General features: G+C 40.5%; 1 protein-coding gene across 4 annotated transcripts in view; it reads left to right on the plus strand.

Annotated features, from left to right (window-relative positions):
* Positions 1–21,192, plus strand: part of LOC139264624 (voltage-dependent L-type calcium channel subunit beta-2-like) — a 159,772-nt gene that overhangs the window by 92,748 nt on the left and 45,832 nt on the right. For all 4 annotated transcript variants that reach the window (XM_070881370.1, XM_070881372.1, XM_070881373.1 and 1 more), the window contains 4 exons: positions 1,969–2,091; positions 2,193–2,329; positions 14,123–14,199; positions 18,881–19,014. In XM_070881370.1, coding sequence (XP_070737471.1) covers positions 1,969–2,091; positions 2,193–2,329; positions 14,123–14,199; positions 18,881–19,014 — 471 coding nt within the window. The remainder of the gene's footprint in view (positions 1–1,968; positions 2,092–2,192; positions 2,330–14,122; positions 14,200–18,880; positions 19,015–21,192) is intronic.

The following is a 21,192-nucleotide window of genomic DNA, read 5'->3' on the forward strand; positions in this document are numbered from 1 at the left end:
ACCAGTATGAAAGTTACTGAGACATACACTTTACAAAACCAGTGCATGCTCCCTGCTCTTGAGATACACATTCCGTTTTCCAGTGTCTCTGCTAAAAGTGTTCACTCACATCTCTTATACAAAATCAGGTCTTTGAACTCTATATTCCATATATATCATCAATAAGTCATGTTACATAAAAAGTACATACAAATATTAACAGAATGACAATGTAAATTAAACAACCAGCCACTCACCGTCCTGAATTTTATTACTATAACACACAGGTGATCAAATTGACACATTCAAATGGCTTTCTTGTGGAGACCTCCTCTGCTTTGATCGAAACTCCAATTTACAATCCATGCTAATCAGAAAAGCTGCTTAAACTTTAACCCAGCATGTGTCATCTCAGACTGCGCCGAAAGCGAGGTATTCGGGAAATACAGCTTTCGGTCCCACATATTCCACTTTTAAAATGCAATGGTTTCTATCTCGGCCACTCTCCATGGCAAATACTCCAAAAACTCTGTGTAAATAAATTTCTACTTGCCTCTTTTCTTACTCCTCTCGTAAAAATGTTAAATTGATAACCTCTTGTTATTGACTCCCAACCAGAGGAACGAGGCTTTCCTTATTTACTCTATCAAAGCCTTTCCTTTAAAAATAAACAACTCTATTAAATCTTTTGACCTTCTCTAATCCAACAGAAATGATCCCAGTAGCTCATATCTCCTCTTGACTATAGTTTTGCATCCAAGTTTTGCTTTATGTGCTTTGACTTTATTGTCCTTTCTATAATGGGTAAACTACACATAGGAATTGTGGCCTAATTGTTGTCTTGTACAAATTCATTACGTCTTTGCTCTTGTACTCTCTGCCGCTTTTATAAAACTCAATATCCATATGCAGAGTTATCAATGTTGGAGAACCATTAGGAATTTGATTAGACATGAAGTGACAGATTGCAAGCGCATTTAAGCATATTATTAACTCTGTTAATTCTTTTTCAGTTACCTATCAAACTAAGTTGCATATTTAAATCAAATGAATGATGGTCACTTCCAATTAATGATGGTGAACTGGTCAGATTATTTGATTAATTTTAGATTGTAAGTATTTAACTTTGAAATTGCCAAAACAAGCTTTCATTTTAGGAGAAAAAGAACCCTCAGAAGGACAATAGAGATGATATAGAACATTGGGATTTATTCAGTGACTCTGCACTCGCAGCATGGAGCTTCGCTTGATGGGTTGGAGATTTGCACTATAATATTTTATCCCTAACTCCAACTGGAGTTTGTGTCTCATGAAGCTCTTTGCTGGTAGCACATGGTTGCTGAACGTGTCTTGTGGAACGCTCCTTGAAATGAAGTGACATGATTCCAGTCAGAAAAGGACTCGTTCGAAGCCTATTATGCTGCATGGGAGGATTTGTTGTGATCTGTTATCACCAATCCATCTTGAATCATTAGGAAGGAGGGAAAGCACACAGCTCTGTTTCACCCTTTAAGTAAGCTTCTGATATGGCTCTGAATAATTGTGTACCTATCTGTATAAAGCTGAGAGCATAGATACTTGAAAGCAGAAAAAAATGGAAATATCCATGTAAAAACTAAGCATTGCTTTTATTTTTAACATTCGTGCAAAATTGTTGAGTTTTAATTCTGAAAGTCAAAAAGTGAATGCAAACAATTTTTAAGTTCTGAATATTTTTGTGTTTAATGGATTTGACTTCTATGGTGTAAATCGAATGTGGGCTGTACGAAATGGGTGTGCGATTGAAACAGCTCTGTGCTAATTTAATGCTAAATTCTTTCTTGTATGCAAAGTTAAGGTGTGGTCAACATAACATCCAGTGCACCAATGGAAATACCTGTATTGTCTTAGAAGGCATCTGCAGAGCACTGAATGCTCACAAAGTTGTCCATAGTCTCAGTAAGCCTGAAATATTTAATTCAAGAAAATGTTTTTTCCTTTTCCTGACAGACTAAACCAGTTGCATTTGCTGTACGGACAAATGTCGGTTACAGTGCAGCACTGGATAATGATGTCCCTGTCCCAGGCATGGCTATCTCATTCGAGGCAAAGGATTTTCTACATGTCAAAGAAGTAAGTTTGATACATGGTGTAGCATTTAACACAAAACTTTGCCTTAACATGCATATGTATTTATGTGTATTTGATTTTTCCTTATTTGTTTCCATGTTTAGAAATTTAGCAATGACTGGTGGATAGGACGATTGGTTAAGGAAGGCTGTGAAATAGGGTTCATCCCGAGTCCAGTCAAATTAGAAAACATGAGGCTACAGAACGACCAAAAGGTGAAGCAAGGAAAATATCACTCCAGGTAAGACGCAAAGAAAATTCCTGATGTAGAAGGTGTTTGGAGCCAGCATGTGACGATTTAGATCTGTTGGGACATAGCTGAATTTCCTCCAGTTCTACTTATTAGTCTGGTAAATGCCATAATAGAAATGCATGCAGGTTCTTATAAACCAGACTGCACTGCTAAGCAATGTTCCCTTTAATTTTTTATTTGTATTGAGCAGGCCACAAACTCCTGAGGGTGACTTTTTTGCCCATGGGCAAATTTTACAACCACAACAACCAAAACCACTTAAAGCATATACAGTATACAACAATGCAAGTAAATAAGGCTGATATTTATTCAACATGACTTACAGTTACCCTTGCATCATGCTGTAAATTTCTCCCGTCTGTCGTTCTCCGTTTTCCAGTGATGAAAAATTCTTTCAAGGTTGATAAACTACCTCTCCTCTGATAGGTTGCATTATAATTCTACACTCACACTTTTCAATCTACCTCTCTTCTCACTGGTCCCATTCTACCTCTTCTCACACATCCTATTCTATCCCTCCTCACACATCTCACAGCTGGACTGTTGGCTCCTTTCCCGACATGAGCTCGCACTTCTGGGAAAGTAGATGAAATATGAAAGAGCAGGGAGGGATACACACACCTTGAAAGTCTGGACATAGATCATAAACAATCTTAAAATCCATTCATCTTGCCAAACAGTGAAATGAAACTCACATAATCTGGTCTCTCATCCATTATCCATTAACTTAGACATCTTCAATTAAACCAAAAGCAAAATACTACGGATGCTGAAATCTGGAATAAAAACAGAAAATGCTGGAAATCTCAGCGGGTCAGGCAGCATCTGTGGAGAGAAAGCAGAGTTAACGTTTTGGGTCGACGACCTTTTGTCGGAACTGGAGAGTATTCAAAAAGAATACATTCTTAACAAGCACTGAAGGCAGGAGAGATTAGATACACAAAAGGGATGATGGGCCAAATTGAATTGAAATGGTAATGCCTGGAATTAGAAAAACATTAGTCAAGCCATTATTCCGCCATTCACACCCTATCTTGACAAATTACAAAGAACTCGAGATTTTATAATAGTTTTATGAAATGTATTTGTAAATATATTTAATAATCGGAACAGGCTCTAATGAACAAAATGTTGAATCATTGTGGGTGGAGATTAGAAATAGTAAGGGGAAAAAGTCACTGGTGGGCGTAGTTTATAGGCCCCCAAACAATAACTTCGCGGTGGGGCGGGCATAATGGAGGCATGTGAAAAAGGAACGGCAGTAATCATGGGGGATTTTAACCTACATATCGATTGGTCAAACCAAATCGCACGGGGTAGCCTTGAGGAGGAATTCATAGAATGCAGACGGGATTGTTTCTTAGAACAGTATGTTACAGAACCTACAAGGGAGCAAGCTATCTTAGATCTGGTCCTGTGTAATGAGACAGGAATAATAAACTATCTCCTTGTAAAAGATCCTCGAGGAATAAGTGATCACAGTATGGTTGAATATGTAATACAGATTGAGGGTGAGGAAGTAGTGTCTCAAATGAGCGTACTATGCTTAAACAAAGGGGACGACAGTGGGATGAGGGCAGAGTTGGCTAAAGTAGACTGGAAACACAGACTAAACGGTGGCACAACTGAGGAACAGTGGAGGACTTTTAAGGAGCTCTTTCATAGTGCTCAACAAAAATATATTCCAGTGAAAAAGAAGGGCGGTAAGAGAAGGGATAACCAGCCGTGGATAACCAAGGAAATAAAGGAGAATATCAAATTAAAAACCAATGCGTATAAGGTGGCCAAGATTAGTGGGAAACTAGAAGATTGGGAAAATTTTAAACGACAGCAAAGAATGACTAAGAAAGCAATAAAGAAAGGAAAGATAGATTACGAAAGTAAACTTGCGCAAAACATAAAAACAGATAGTAAAAGCTTTTACCGATATATAAAATGGAAAAGAGTGACTAAAGTAAATGTTGGTCGCTTCGAAGATGAGAAGGGGGATTTAATAATGGGAAATGTGGAAATGGCTGAGACCTTAAACAATTATTTTGCTTCGGTCTTCACAGTGGAAGACACAAAAACCATGCCAAAAATTGCTGGTCACGGGAATGTGAGAAGGGAGGACCTTGAGATAATCACTATCACTAGGGGGGTAGTGCTGGACAGGCTAATGGGACTCAAGGTAGACAAGTCCCCTGGTCCTGATGAAATGCATCCCAGGGTATTAAAAGAGATGGCGGAAGTTATAGCAGATGCATTAGTTATAATCTACCAAAATTCTCTGGACTCTGGGGAGGTACCAGCGGATTGGAAAGCAGCTAATGTAACGCCTCTGTTTAAAAAAGGGGGCAGACAAAAGGCAGGTAACTATAGGCCGGTTAGTTTAACATCTGTAGTGGGGAAAATGTTTGAAGCTATCATTAAGGAAGAAATAGCGGGACATCTAGATAGGAATAGTGGATTTATGAAGGGGAAATCATGTTTAACTAATTTACTGGAATTCTTTGAGGATATAACTAGCATGGTGGATAGAGGTGTACCGATGGATGTGGTGTATTTAGATTTCCAAAAGGCATTCGATAAGGTGCCACACAAAAGGTTACTGCAGAAGATAAAGGTACGCGAAGTCAGAGGAAATGTATTAGCATGGATAGAGAATTGGCTAGCTAACAGAAAGCAGAGAGTCGGGATAAATGGGTCCTTTTTGGGTTGGAAATCGGTGGTTAGTAGTGTGCCACAGGGATCGTTGCTGGGACCACAACTGTTTACAATATACATAGATGACCTGGAAGAGGGGACAGAGTGTAGTGTAACAAAATTTGCAGATTACACAAAGATTAGTGGGAAAGCGGGTTGTGTAGAGGACACAGAGAGGCTGCAAAGAGATTTAGATAGGTTAAGCGAATGGGCTAAGGTTTGGCAGATGGAATACAATGTCGGAAAGTGTGAGGTCATCCACCTTGGGGAAAAAAAAACAGTAAAAGGGAATATTATTTGAATGCAGAGAAATTACAACATGCTGCGGTGCAGAGGGACCTGGGGATCCTTGTGCATGAATCCCAAAAAGTTAGTTTGCAGGTGCAGCAGGTAATCAGGAAGGCGAATGGAATGTTGGCCTTCATTGCGAGAGGGATGGAGTACAAAAGCAGGGAGGTCCTGCTGCAACTGTATAGGGTATTGGTGAGGCCGCACCTGGAGTACTGCGTGCAGTTTTGGTCACCTTACTTAAGGAAGGATATACTAGCTTTGGAGGGGGTTCAGAGACGATTCACTCGGCTGATTCCGGAGATGAGGGGGTTACCTTATGATGATAGATTGAGTAGACTAGGTCTTTACTCGTTGGAGTTCAGAAGGATGAGGGGTGATCTTATAGAAACATTTAAAATCATGAAAGAGATAGACAAGATAGAGACAGAGAGGTTGTTTCCACTGGTCGGGGAGACTAGAACTAGGGGGCACAGCCTCAAAATACGGGGGAGCCAATTTAAAACCGAGTTGAGAAGGAATTTCTTCTCCGAGGGTTGTGAATCTGTGGAGTTCTCTGCCCAAGGAAGCAGTTGAGGCTAGCTCATTGAATGTATTCAAATCACAGATAGATAGATTTTTAACCAATAAGGGAATTAAGGGTTACGGGGAGCGGGCGGGTAAGTGGAGCTGAGTCCACGGCCAGATCAGCCATGATCTTGTTGAATGGCCGAGCAGACTCGAGGGGCTAGATGGCCTACTCCTGTTCCTAATTCTTATGTTCTTATTAAAGCTTGGTTTTATTACACAGATAATGCGTCTCCCTCACTAAAAACCAATTGATTCTAACTTGCTGAAGTCAAAATTGATACAGATCTCGCATACATTAACAGCACGTACGCCTCCTTGTTTTTATGTGCATTAACAAAAGGAGATAGCAGAAACCCATTTCTCTGAACAAGTAAGGTTGCTGTGAAGCGATTGGCAGCTCTACTTGTTGAGAAAGGATGGCGGAAATAAAATCCCACACAGTTCTTCAAGTTCGATTCAAGTTGAGTAACAATTTTTGAGATTTATGAAAAACTTGCCTCTTCAGTTTAGGATGCATTCTGTGCAATTAGTTTTATTTTAAAAACATGTTTTCCCCCAAGAAAATTGGGCATGCACTCGGTTTTTAAATGTGCAATGTCGTTTTATTTACCGGACTTTGATTTTATGCAAATCTCTTTCAGCACCCCCACTTTTTTTTATGGCCAAAAAAGGAAATCGATTGAAAGGAGTGAAGCGTTTGCGGAAAGTTGCTAAGCGCAGGTTGGGGCGGGTCGAAGTTGTCTCTATCTTCGCATGTGCTTTAATCCGAGCAGGACAGCCAAGGGATCGAGTCTGCAATTGTTTAAACCGTATCCTAGTAACCGTGCGCACCCTGAAGGAGGTTTGAGACTGCTGGGGAAGGATTGAAAGACATTGGCCGATCGCTCCTACGAGCCACCGGGAATTCTCCCGCCCCTGGCGAGCTCTAGCTCACGGCTCACCATTCACAGGCTCTGCTGCACTTTTTCCCGTTCTCTCTCCAGCCGCTCGCGCTTTGGTCGCTGGGTTTTTATGCTCAGCCTCTCCCTTCGCTCCAGCTCACTGTTGTGTGCGACCTGTCTATTTCAGTACGCGGGACCTTACGGAATGCTGCACGCCCGCGTACTTCAGAGGGAACATTACATCTCAGTGATCTGAACCCAGACAAGAAAACTGAGATCAGACCTGAAATTGGATTCCATTTCAGATTTGAATTAGCTGTGCTCGGAACTGGACTGTAGTTAGGGCACAAAAATAAAATGAGAAACTGGGATACTTCAACTGCTGCTATTATTGACTCTCCATTTTATTCTCGATACAAAATGTTCAGTGAAATATTGGTGCTGATGGGAAAATATTAAGTGAAATCGTACACATCAGAGTCATTGCAATAACAAGGAAAATATTAATGAGCTTGCCTCAATATCGCCAAGACTATTTGTGACATTGTTATAGGTCAATAAACGAACTGAAAGTGTTGGCAAAATATTTTGAAGAAAGGTCTGTGTGTAATCATTTTAGGTCAAGGACTAGAATAGCTCATGAGGGATAACTCACTTCAACATAATCTGCGTATCCTTATAGGGAAGGTGCTATTTGGGTTTACATGGTCTTCCCAGAGGCAATGATTTTGAGCAATTCAACTTTCATCAACATCGTAATGTTTTTATCTCTGATCATGCACCTTCTGTTAGGGATCTAAAAAAAGTCATTTTTTAATAATAACTACATATAATCATGCCATTAGCATATATCTTGTCCATCACTCGATTTTCATTGCTCCGCCTTCAGCTGCCTAGGCCCTCTGGAACTCCCTCTCTAAACCTCCCGGCACCTCTACCTCCTCCTTTAAGTCCCTCCTTAAAACCTATCTCTTTGACCAAGCTTTTGGCCATCTGTTCTAATGGTGGAGCGATTAAAATCGGGGATGTGCAAGAGGCTAGAGTTGGAGGAGCGCAGAGATCTTGGAGGATTGTAGCACTGGAGAAGGTTACAGCGATAAAGGTAAAAGCAACCAATGAGCAATCGGGAATTAGCAAGGACTACCAATTAAAAAAAAACTTGGAACCTTTGCTGAATTTTAATTTTTCACGAGGCTACCAATGAACTTTTTTCTGACTGCCATGTAAGATTGTTACTAAGCCGAGAAACTTAGTAATGGCAAACATAGAAGTAACTTAACTAAGGCATTAAAAGAGGGGAGCTGAGGACTTCAAAGTGGATTCAAGAGTAGATCACAACTGGGGGTGGGGGGGGAGAGAGACAGGGAGAGGTGAGGAATATAGCACAGCAAAAAGGAGGGGGGGGGGGGGGATGAAATATAGCAGGATCCAGTATGTTAAAATTCTTAAGAGAAACAGTGCTTACCTAAGCCACATAACCTTTCTGAGGTGTGGTACCCAGTACTGAATGCAGTACTCCCGTTGTGCTCTGACCAAGATCTGTGCAACTGAAGCATGACTTTCTCTGCTTTGTTTTCCAGCCCCAGTCAGATAAAGGCTAGCATTCCATTAAACTTTTTGTACTTGTTCACTAGTTTTTGGTGATCTGTGTACATGGACACTCAAATCTCTTTGCTCTTCCACAGTTCTTAGTTTCTCACCATTAAGAAAATACTGTGACTTGTCTTCTTTGATCAAAAGTGGATGCCCTCACACTTTCCTATATTGAACTCCATTTGCTGCTTTTTTGCCCACTCACTTAATCTGTCTATGTCATAGAATCATAGAATAGAACAGCACAGAAGGAGGCCATTTGGCCCATAGAGTCTGCGCATAAATTTTCTGGAGTTCTTTGAGAATGTAACGAGCAGAGTGGATAAGGGGGATCCAGTGGATGTGGTGTATTTGGATTTCCAGAGGTTACTGCACAAGATAAAAGTTCACGGGGTTTGGGGTAATATATTAGCATGGATAGAGGATTGGTTAACTAACAGAAAACAGAGTCGGGATAAATGGGTCATTTTCCGGTTGGCAAACAGTGACTAGTGGGGTGCTGCAGGGATCGGTGCTGGGTCCTCAACTATTTACAATCTATATTAGTGACTTGGATGAAGGGACCGAGTGTAATGTAGCCAAGTTTGCTGATGATACAAAGATGGGTGGGAAAGCAAATTGTGAGAAGGACACAAAAAATCTGCAAAGAGAATATAGGCAGGCTAAGTGAGTGGGCAAAAATGTGGCAGATGGAGTATAATATGGTAAATGTGAGGTTATCCAATTTGGCAGAAAAAACAAAAACAAATTATAATTTAAATTGAGAAAAATTGCATAGTGCTGCAGTACAGAGCATTCTAGGGGTCCTTGTGCATGAAACACAAAAGGTTAGTATGCAGGTACAGCAAGTAATCAGGAAGGCAAATGCAATGTTGGCCTTTATTGCAAGGGGGATGGAGTATAAAAGCAGAGAAGTCCTGCTACAACTGCACAGGGTATTGGTAAGGCCACACCTAGAGTACTGCATACAGTTTTGGTCTCCGTATTTAAGGAAGGATATACTTGCATTGGAGGCTGTTCAGAGAAGGTCCACTAAGTTGATTCCGGAGATGAAGGGGTTGACTTATGAAGTTAGGTTGAGTAAGTTGGACCTATACACATTGGAGTTCAGAAGAATGAGAGGTGATCTTATTGAAACTTATAAGATAATGAGGGGCTCGACAAGGTGTGAATGCAGAGAGAATATTTCCACTCATAGGGGAAACTAAAACTAGGGGACATAGGGCTCAATTTTCCCCCAAACTTTTTTTTGGCGTACTTGAAGAGTTACGCCTGTTTTTTGGGGGTCCAAGTACGCCCTAAAAAATGTTCTAAGTTTCCCCATTGGATTTCTTCATTTTGTCGCAGTCTAACCTGTCCTTTTAGTTTTGGGAGTGAAGCAAGCTTGATCTGCACTAAAAAGATCGGGTTGCCATGGTAACCAGGGACACAATGCAGGCTGAGGCTGTAAAGTGAAACATACAGTCAGCTCACAGCAACATGCACAAGCACATTAAAATACATTTCAGCAACTTACCTCCAATTTTTAAAGTCCCCCCCACCCTCCTGATGCCAGTGCCAATCCCCGCCCCTATCCCAGGCCAAAAGGCTTGCCGGTCTGCTTCCCTAGCCCGCCCCGAGTGGCTTGCCGGTCCGGCACCCCCACCCCCAGCCCACCCGTAGCCCCGTGTGGCTTGGTGGTCCCGTTCCCCCGACCCTAGCCCCAAGTGCCTTGTCGGTCTGCTTCCCTAGCCTGCCCCGAGCCCCGTGTGGCTTGCCGGTCCCGGTCCTGCTCCCCCGCCTCTAGCCTTGGCCGAAGGGCTTACCAGTCTGCTTCCTAGCCCACCCCGAGCCTAGAGTGGCTTGACTGTCCCACTCCCCCACTCCTTGCCCGAGCCGAAGAGCTTGCCAGTCCACTCCCGCACCCGACCCTTACCCCGAGTGGTCTCCCGGTCCGCTCCCTCACCCTTGGCCCAGGCTGAGTGACCTCCCAGTTCGCTGCCCTGCTCCTATCCCAGGCCGAATAGCCCCTTCCCTTCCGGTCTCAGCTCCTAACTATACCGAAAGGCTACCCCTCCCTCTCGCCACTCCTGCTGCTGCTTTCCGGGCATCTGCTGCATTTACCTGCACCAATTTTCTTAACTCTCAGAAGGTTTTTCTGCAGAAGCCACATATGCTGGCCTAAGAAGAATTGGAGTAACTCTCAGCTGGCCAAACTTGCCTAACTGACCAGAATTGGTGCAGGTGGCAGGTCACGCCCCCTTTGGCTGAAAAAAAAACGTAGCTGAAAAAAATCGTAACTGAGTTATATTGGTGCAAATTGATCAGGGAAACACTTTTTAAAAAAAAAAACTTAGGCCAAAAAAAGCAGCCTGCTCGAAAAAGACGGCATAAATCATTGGGGAAAATTGAGCCCCATGTCTCAGAATAAGGGACCACCCATTTAAAATTGAGATGAGAAGGAATTTCTTCTGAGGGTTGTAAATCTATGGAATTCTCTGCTCCAGAGAGCTGTGGAGGCTGGGTCATTGAATATATTTAAGGCGGAGATGGACAGATTTTTGAGCAATAAGGGAATAAAGGGTTACGGGGAGCGGGCAGGGAAGTGGAGCTGAGTCCCTGATCAAATCAGCCATGATCTTATTAAATGGTGGAGCAGGCTCAAGAGGCCAGGTGGCCTACTCCTGCTCCTATTTTTTATGTTCTTATGTAACTTTCGAAGAGCAATACAGTTAGTCCCACTTTGCCGCTCTTTCCCCGTATCCCTGCAATTTTTTTGCTTCAAGTATTTATCCAATTCCCTTTGGAAGACTGCTATTGAATCTGTATCCACCACTCTATCAGGTAGTGCATTCTACAAACTAACCACTCATTGCAGAAAAAGATTTTTCCTCATGTCGCCTCTGAATCTTTTGCCAATCTCCTTAAACCTGTGCCCTCTTGTTATCAACACTTCAGCCATTGGAAACAGGTTCTCTTTATTTACTCTATCTAAACCCTTCATGATTTTAAACACCTCCATCAAATCTCCCCTTAGCCTTCTCTGCTGAGAACAACCCCAGCTTCTCTAGTTAATTCCCTCATCCTAGGAACCAGGTCTAGTTGTAATTTCCTGCTCCCATCAGAAAGAGAAATGAAGAGAGAAAAAGAAAGATTGGATTAAGAGAGAAAGAGAAAAAATATGAAGAAAAAGTAGGAAAACAAAGCTAAATATTTAATTTGACATTTTAAAAATATAAAACAATTTACAACCTGAAGCATTAAGACTCCACACTTATAGTTGTTCACGTTCTGTACAAGAGATGTTGATTGGTAGCCATTAATAATGAGGCTGGAGACTTTAAAACATGCACAAATCAACTGTGTATGATGTGAATTAGTTAATTTATGTTTGCTTATCACAAGATCACAGGATAATTATTGATGATGAAGGCCATTCAGCCCATCTTAGTTCATCCATCAACAATGACACTGGAGCATCCGATTGGTTCTTAAATAATTCAAGGATTTTCGCTTCACTATTCCATCCTGATGTCCATTCCGTGTATCGGATACTATGTCATGCAGATCTTCCTGATATCAGTCTAAATTTCACATTTACTGGTTTGAACCTGTTTCCTTGTCCTACTTTTGCAATTTCATTTAAAGTAATTTAATTTAAAGTAATTTGCAAATTTACCTAGTCAATGCTGTTCACTGTCTTCTATACCTCTATAAGATGACCTGTCAGATGCCTCCTTTCAATCCCAAGTTTGTCCAGTTTTTTTTCTCCTAACTCGGACATCTAAGACTACATTTTTCGATGCTCCAGTGGGGGAACTGCAGCATCATTTTGGATCTGCTATTGTATGGTGTCAGGCCTAGCAGCTAAAGTGAAAATTAGACAAGTAAACACTCTAATTTACTGCCTGGGTGATAAAGCAAAGAATATTCTCGCATAATTCAACTTGATGACGATAATAATGACACAGGATAAGAAAGTTCAGTGCACATTTAACCATCAAGAACTTGGCATTGCTTAAAGTGGATGATCTATTACAAGCTGGAGCATCTGTAAATGCAATCAAGCACATAGATTAAAAAAGACATGCACAAGTTGAATTGGAATAAGCCCAGCAAGTGTAATACACGTGGATGACAGCAGGGAAAACTGCCCGACTGGGAATACCAAATGCCACAGGTGTGGCGGAAACCGAAATTTCACAAATGAGTACTTAGAGCACAGAAACAGGCCATTTGGCCCAACAGATCTGTACTGGTGTTTATGCTCCACACGAGTATCCTCCCACCCTTCCTCAACTAACCCTATAAACATATCCTTCCATTGTTATCTCCCTCATTTGCTTATCTAGCTCCCCTTAAATGCATCTATGCTTGTTGCCTCAACCATTCCATGTGGTGGCGAGTTCTTTTCCTGAATTCCTTATTGGATATATTCATGACTATCTTATATTTATGGCACCTAGTTCTGCTCTCCCCCACAAGTGGAAACACCTTCTTTACGCCTACCCCATCAAACCCTTTCATAATGTTAAAGACCTCTATCAGGTCACCCTTCAGTCTTCTCTTTTCTAGAGAAAAGAGCATCAGCCTGGTCAATCTTTCTGGAGAGGTATAACACCTCAGTTCTGGTATCATCCTTGTAGATGTTTCTGCACCTTCTCCTGCTGAGTCCCCAGTGGCTCACATCATTCAGAAATGATTTGGAGGGGAATATGGTTAGTAAATTTAAGGGTGATAACAGTGTTTGAAAAGATCTGGACCAATTAGATAGATGGGCTAAAGAATGGCAAAAAGCTTTTAATGTAGATAAATGTAAACATGGATGTTAGATATTTTGGTTGGTGAACAAGTCCAGTTAGTGTAGTTCTGCAAAAGGACATAGACAGGCTAAGTGAGTGGGCAAAAATTTGGCAGATGGAGTATAATGTTGGAAAGTGTGAGGTCATGGCAGAACTTTGGCAGAAAAAAAAATCAAAGAGCAAGTTATTATTTAAATGGAGAAAGATTGCAAAGTGCTGTAGTACAGCGGGACCTGGGGTACTTGTGCATGAAACACAAAAGAATAGTATACAGGTACAGCAAGTGATCAGGAAGGCCAATGGTATCTTGGCCTTTATTGCAAAGGGGATGGAGTATAAAAGCAGGGAAGTTTTGCTACAATTATACAAGGTATTGGTGAGGCCACACCTGGAATACTGCATGCAGTTTTGGTTTCCATATTTATGAAAGGATATGCTTGCTTTGGAGGCAGTTCAGAGAAGGTTCACTAGGTTGATTCCGGGGATGAAGGGGGTTGACTTATGAGGAAAGGTTGAGTAGGTTGGGCCTCTACTCATTGGAATTCAGAAGAATGAGAGGTGATCTTATTGAAATGTATAAGATTATGAGGGGGCTTGACAAGGTGGATGCAGAGAGGATGTTTCCACTGATGGGGGAGACTAGAACTAGTGGGCATGATCTTAGAATAAGGGGCCGTCCATTTAAATTTCTTCTCTCAAAAGGTTGGAAATCTGTGGAATTCGCTGCCTCAGAGAGATGTGGAAGCTGGGACATTGAATAAATTTAAGACAGAAATAGACAGTTTCTTAAACGATAAGGGGTTATGGGGAGTTGGCGGGGAAGTGGAGCTGAGTCCATGATCAGAATCAGCCATGATCTTATTGAATGGCAGAGCAGGCTCGAGGGGCTGTATGGCCTACTCCTGCTCCTATTTCTTATGTTCTTATGTTCTTATTGCAGTATAACATTTTTAGATGAGCTGTTTGATTTGAATCTCTTCTAGTAAATCGGGTGGAAATTCATCTTCTAGTTTAGGTGATGTGGTACCTAGTTCCAGGCGATCTACTCCTCCCTCATCTGGTAAGTAGGTTAACAAATTCTCTTCCTGTAGAATATAGTTTATTGATTGGTTGCTGTTCGAATTCCATAGTTATTTGACCTGAATTTTGTTTAGTTGACTAATATTTAAATTAAAAGCAACATTGAAAAAACACACATTTAGGCAGGCCAACTTTCCAAACCTTGGTCTTTTAACAAACGATGTGTTACGTGGCTCCTCCATTAGCCTTGGTACCTCTGGAATAGCTGCTAACTCTTCCTTCTCTATGTTCTGCTATCTGTCAATGCTAGGTTGTTTTATTCAAAGCTATCCAAGATATATTTCTAGCCAGGAAAATGTAATCATTATATTGGTTTACTGACATTGTTAGGAGGAGGAGGGATCAGATTATATTTGAAGATCTAAAATATGATCATTTTTTGTGATTAATCATGCCTATGCTCTGGCTACACATCAATTCTGAAATGAAAACCCGTCAACATGAAAACTCTCAATTTCCCCATGATCTATGTGTCTTGACATAAAGTGAAGCCACCTTGCATTTTGCCAAGACAGGCACTGTACTCTTAACTCAAAAACTTCTGCCATCAAAATTAATTTTCAGAAGCTTCAGATCTTCAAGTAAAAATAAAAGATTGTGAGTCGAGCAGGTTAAAGTTTATTATTGAGGTTGATGATTTCAGCTATTTTTCTGCGAGTGATTAACAGACTGATATGCAGAACAAAATGACACTGTTGAGAGCAGCCTGGAAGATGCTTCCATCATGTGTCACTGTTAAATTATCAGGATTTTGTACTTTTTTGTGGCCCATCTATTGGTCATATCCTGGGTCAATCTGCAAAGTATTTAGTTATTACAGAAAATGCTGGAAAACTCAGCGGGTCAGGCAGCATCTGTGGAGAGAGAAACAGTGTTAACGTTTCAGGTCGAAGACTGGCAATAGTTCGAAATGTAACAGATTCTTAAGGAAGTGCTGGGACCCTGAAAGGGGGAGGGGAGGAAAGAACAAAAGGGAAGGTCTGTGATGCGGTGGAAGGCAGAAGAGATTTGAGGGGATGATGGGCCGAATTGAGATGGTAATAGCACAAGTTAGGAAACAAAAGGTGAGCCAAGATAGTGTGTGAATGGCAGAATGATTACCAACTACTATGGAAAACAGAGAGAAACAAACTAAAAATAGTTGGTTTTTGTGATGTAGTTATTACAGTAGTTTTCTTTTCATTTGGATCAATATTGTTTTCCCTCTATCTGTTTTGCTCTTCATTTATTGCATCCATTTTATTTATCCATCCATTCTGAATATCAGTGAGTGCTGAACTATAAAAGTGCACGGCAGTTTGTTCATCATCTGGAGGTGAAGAGATGTATTTGCTCATAATATCGTTCAGATGTTTATTGGGAATGCCGGATGAAGCTAAAACTCAGTGACCTTGCCCAGTTCAAGATAACATCTGATTCCTCCGAGACTAATCGACCAACTATTCATCCCTCCTGTATTTAGAACTTGTGCAATTTTAGAATGATCAAATTTTTAAATCCTGATTTAAAAAAAAACTTAGTCAAATCATGCCAATAAAGAAATCGATGAAATGTATAGAATTAACTCATTCTAAAATCCACAAATAAGAAATAAGTTATGCTGATCAGTGTATTGCTAGAATCTACAGAAAGGCATTTATAACTGAAGCAGCTCTTCTTGTAGACAGTAGCACAGTGGTATCTGTATCTCCTTTGTTCCCCTGTCTCTCTCCATGGCTCTCTCTCTCTCTCTCTGCATGTCTCGCTCTCAAACTCTCTCACTCGCTCTCTCTTTCCCTTCTTTCCCTCTTTCTTTCTCCATACCCTTCTTTCCCTCTTTCTTTCTCCATGTGCCCCACCTCTCTTTCACTCTCCACACATTTTAATGTCGATGTGAAGAAAATTTATACGTTAAAGAACTACAACATATTATATAGACATAAAACAGGTCGACCAAAGCCCAAATTACCAACCTGAACACGGCAGTGGGCTTCACTCTGATGCGATGTGAAGCTTATTTGTTTGGGTGAGGATGATGCTACTTTTTTAATTTTACAGAATTTTCCTTCTTTTCCTGAACTCCTTTTGTAGTATCGTTTGAAGTCTAATGTCCAGTCCCTCTCCCAAGTGGTTCTGCACGAGTAAACTGTGTGCGCTTCTAAGCTATTCAACTATGAAGGGCATCAGAGCTGGCACCAATCAGATCATTATCGTAATGTTCCAATGCCCCTGCATTGCCCAATCACCCATTAATGAAACCATTCCTACGATAAAATGGTACAAAGTTGTTGAGTAAGTTATCCATCTGAGCACTAATTAACAGCAGAAAGACTTGCATCTGACAAGAAATGATGGTGTATATGAGAACAGAGAAAAGTACGGAATGAGAAAAGCTCCTTAGTCCCTTGAGCATGCTTCCCGCAAAAGACCAGGTGCCATGTGCACAGTCAGATGCTCCCCAATTAATTGACTCCCCTGGAGGGAATGAATAACAACAGGAACAGACTCGAGCAAAACTGAATTGGAAAAATCCCAGAATATAAATATAATATTAGCCTATATTATTCAATCCTAACCAGATATGTTTCAAAGATTGAAGTTGCCATGGACACAACAGCATAGGAACCATAGCACATTTAAGCATCCTTAAATCTTCAGTATTGTTCCTAATCAAACAGTCAGTTCTGCTCTTACCATTTTATTTTAGCTGCATACATACATAGAAAAGTGAGAGCTGATGATGAAAAGATACCTTTCTTCATTCTATAATAAATTGATTTTTTTATTGAAAAGACGTTCAGAACCAGGGAGAGTAAAAACATGGGCATACCAGAGCTGTCTTATTGATTACACTTTTTATATAATTCATTCTTTTTCATCCACAATACCCACACATGGGAACACACCAAGAGATTTATCAAAATGGAGCAGAGATGTTGAGGGAAGTAACTGGTCCAAAAGAATTCAGCTACAGCCATCTGTGACAAACAGCAAAATGGGGATAGGCTATAGAGTCCCAAAGTCTCTGGTGCCCAGGATGAAGAGAATCATTCACTTTCCTAACCTGCGTTCTATGGGGCAGTGATTTTTAATCTCTATAGGGATCACCATTTTTTACAGGGTTGCCTTTTAGACTACAGATTTTAACAGAAATTATATCTTAGTACAATTGGTATCTCGATAAAATATGGAGACTCCTATATTGATTAGAGCATTGCTAGGTGTAGGATTACGGTGTATGATGAAACTGAATTATTTGTATGGTATGTTTGATATTTGCAACCTGAAGCGGAAATGTGAGCTGTGTTTCGTAAGAATGGTTCACCTTCGGTTTGGGTAATTGGATGCACAGATGTACAAGTGCTTGGCTTGACTTTATTTCCTGAAGATTAAATTGCAACTGAATATGGTAATCAGAACTAGTTCTTCAGCTGGGTGTGAGTAGATGGAAATGGAACAGAATTAGAACAGATTCTCTGTAGCCACTCCTCCCATTACTTCATTATAATATTTTTGCATATATTTTTCTTTGTTGTAATTAACTGTAAATTTGGTGGGACTTTTTCAGTCACAGTCTGTTGACTGAATATTCCCTCCCTTTGTTTTGATATTTTTTCTCCTTTGCTTGATCCTCTCCCACACTGGTCAACAGTCAGTCAGTAGTGCAGGCATTTTCTGCCTCTGCCATCACTGCATTGTAAGAAACTACTGGAGGATGCATGAAATGGTGCTTGTGAACTTGCCCTAAAATGTTGCAGCCTGCCTACCCAGGAAGCCTGGTGTAGCTTAAGATCCTGCCTATTAGAGGACCATGATCACACTGTCCTAGCATACGTGAAGGGTACTGAAGGAGCGTGGTTCCTTACCACATGAATTGAGGCCTTGAGAGAAGGGAAACAAGAGCATAGTATCAAGCCAGATAAATTAAATGTGTCTTGATCCCGTGTAAACATATCCGTGATTTCAGGAAAAGAATGGAATGAATAAATTTACATATTAATGTAATTATTTTTTATTCTGAGTGTATATGTAAAATATAATTAGATAGTCAGAGTCTGCCTCAGGCCTGTAGAATTACTGCTAGAATTATTGATAATGGGAGATTTGTAAGTTGATAGCTGAGGTATAGCAGTGGCTCACCACCTAAATAAACACCCTCGTGAAAACCAGTGGCCAAGTGCTGCAGCAAAATGTTCCTGGAGACTGAGCGCTCTGTACTGTCTGTATCTGACACTGATAGGGTAAAGGCATTGGGTGCTAATGAAAGTCCCATCGATGATTCCTTACTTGAACCTTGTCACTGTCAACAAATCTGACTATAGAGTTTCAATTTGATGGCCAAAGTGAACACTGAAGTGAGTTTGCTATTGTAGTGATTAAAGTGAAAGTGAACAATGATCTTTCACCAGAGAATTCATTTACTTTTTTCGGGGCGGGGGCAGTTAAAAGTCCTTGGGTATTTAAGGCATATGTTCATGAGCCACTTTATCTGTTTGTCTTTGTTTATATATGGCACACATAAATATGTTGTCTTTGAGTTCCTTTTTTACAGTTTGTACATCGTCATATTTTGCTTTATATTTGCCTCTGTACATTTATTTTTTGGATTATTCTCATTCATTCAACTCCTGTTTTCCTTCCTCCCCCTCTACCTGATACCCTTGACCTATCTGCCTATGTAGCTATTGATTTAGATGCCAGTGGCTTAGATGCAGAAGACACTGATTCCCCAGCAAACCACCGCTCCCCTATAACCAGTGTAAACAGTGTAACGTCTCCCCAGTCTAAAGAGAAAAGAATGCCCTTCTTTAAGAAGGTAACAGTTTCTTCCTAAGCTCCAGTCTGTCGCACGTGCTAACCAGCAATATGTCGCTCAACAAGTCTTGTACTTGCGTCCTGTGAAAAGTCAATAACATGCATGCTCTGTTATTCTTTGTTTTTTCTTCAATGCTTCTATAGCTAAACAGAAGCAGAAATCGGTAAGTCTATATTGTTTCATGTTGGTCCTGCCAATTGCATAATTAGCATTGAAATCGTCAACTCGGTCAGTATGAACAAGTTTCATTCTTGATAAATGTATAACAATAGGACCGTATAATTGTGATCTCTGAATTAGGTTTGTGGTCATTCAGATTCGATCAATTCTAAAGTGTGCTCACGGGGCTCATCACAGAGCTATATGTATAAACTTTCAAGAAGAATGCTAATTATGCGACTGGAATGTTCACTGCTTCCTAGCAACTGAGCAACAGGACTATTAATATTGTATTGGCGTATTCAGTAGTTTGTATAAATTGTGTATTAATTTGAGAAAAAGGAAACACTATCTTTACTTTATGGCTGTTGTCACTTTTGTGATATGCGTGTTAAGTTCTGTTGTGTTGGTGCTTGTGTTTCAGCTTTGCTGTTTTGCATGCAATGTTATTTTAAGATATAATCTGAGAACTGAGTCGTGTGCTGGTTAATGGTTTGATGGTCATGCACATTTGATATTTTGTACCTATTTGGAAATGAATTTAACACAAAAGTGGTTGTCAGCCAGCGGGGAAAGTCAAAGAAAATAAGTGACTGTGGATAAAAAGAAAAAAAAACTGCAAATGCTGGGAATCTGAAATAAAAAGGATAAAATGCGTAGCCCGCACAAGACGTCTATTGGCATCGGAAAAAAGGATGTATTGATGTTTTGGATACAGACTATTAAATGATCGTTTATATGTTTCTCTTGCAACCAACTTGCTTAATTGCACTGCCAATTCCCACTGCAAAAGTCTACTTTTGTTGTGCTATTACATATGGTAATGAATTATTTGCTTACATCATTAAACTGGATATATTTGTAACTGTGACGTAAATAAATAATCTGTTTGCAATGTGTTATATTGCATTCTATGCATATTAAGTATTAGCAAATTATATATTTTTAATCAACTCCTATTCATCAAACAAATGTTCATAAAAATGAAACAGCAGCCATTTTATTTGAGTTATCTGTTGTTTCACAAACAATGGAGCCAGATTTTTCAGTCAAAATAACGGTGAGGCTAATGGCGCTCACTGTTATTTATGCATAAATGGTGCAGCAACTTCAGGTGAGGGGCAGATGCATCTTTAAATGCCAATATCCAAAAGTTGCTGCTCTAATTGCACCGCTCTGCCATTAGCTCCTTCTCTGCCTCACCATTGACATTCATTGAATGGCATGAAGTTGCGCGGTAATTATGTGGTAGATACAGACTAAACTCGCCACAGAAAATTCAGTCTCGTCATTTCAAACGTAAGTGCCCTTTTTACGATGTGATAATTGTTCAGGACTATCAAGCAATCTCTCTGGCACTGAAAATTAACTATTACAAGTGTGGCATTTCATTCCTTCAGGTATTTATTGTTGGAGATTTTTCAAGTGTTAAGTTTAATTTAATTCAATTTTTATAAATCTTTTCATGTCTTTTTTTTCTCTCTCTTAATCCAGTATTTCTTTCCCTCTCTTTATTTTTCTTTCTGTACCTGATTTCGCATTGAATTCACCTACTCTACTTTACACTTCCTTTTTAGTCCTTCCACTGTTTATTTCTGAATCCTTTAATCTAATTGGTTAAGGAGATACCCAGTTGGTTGCCCTGTTCACTCAGTTTCCCTCGCTGAGCCGTTATCAGCTCGCACTTTCAGCAACTTAATGGGCAAAATGTTTTGAGCTGAAGGGTGCAGGGGCAAGTCTAACTTGGCAGTCACTATTAGACTCCCTGCAGCAGCAAAATCTGGCCAATGATCTTGCCAACTACACAGAAGGCAGCTGAAGTTTGTGGAGAAAGAAATACGACTACGGGATCATCTTGGTCACCTCCGCTTTCTGCATGAACTACGCCACTTTAATTGGGCACCAGCTCAGACTCGGCAGGGCACCAGTGAATTGAGGAGGGGTGGCAGCTGAAGAAAGGTTTGGTGTTGCTGTGTGGAGTTACAGCATACTTTCAAGCCCTGCCAAGTTGTTTTGTGA

Source organism: Pristiophorus japonicus, chromosome 5 (genome assembly GCF_044704955.1).
Source record: "Pristiophorus japonicus isolate sPriJap1 chromosome 5, sPriJap1.hap1, whole genome shotgun sequence".
In the NCBI taxonomy this organism is placed as follows: domain Eukaryota; kingdom Metazoa; phylum Chordata; class Chondrichthyes; family Pristiophoridae; genus Pristiophorus; species Pristiophorus japonicus.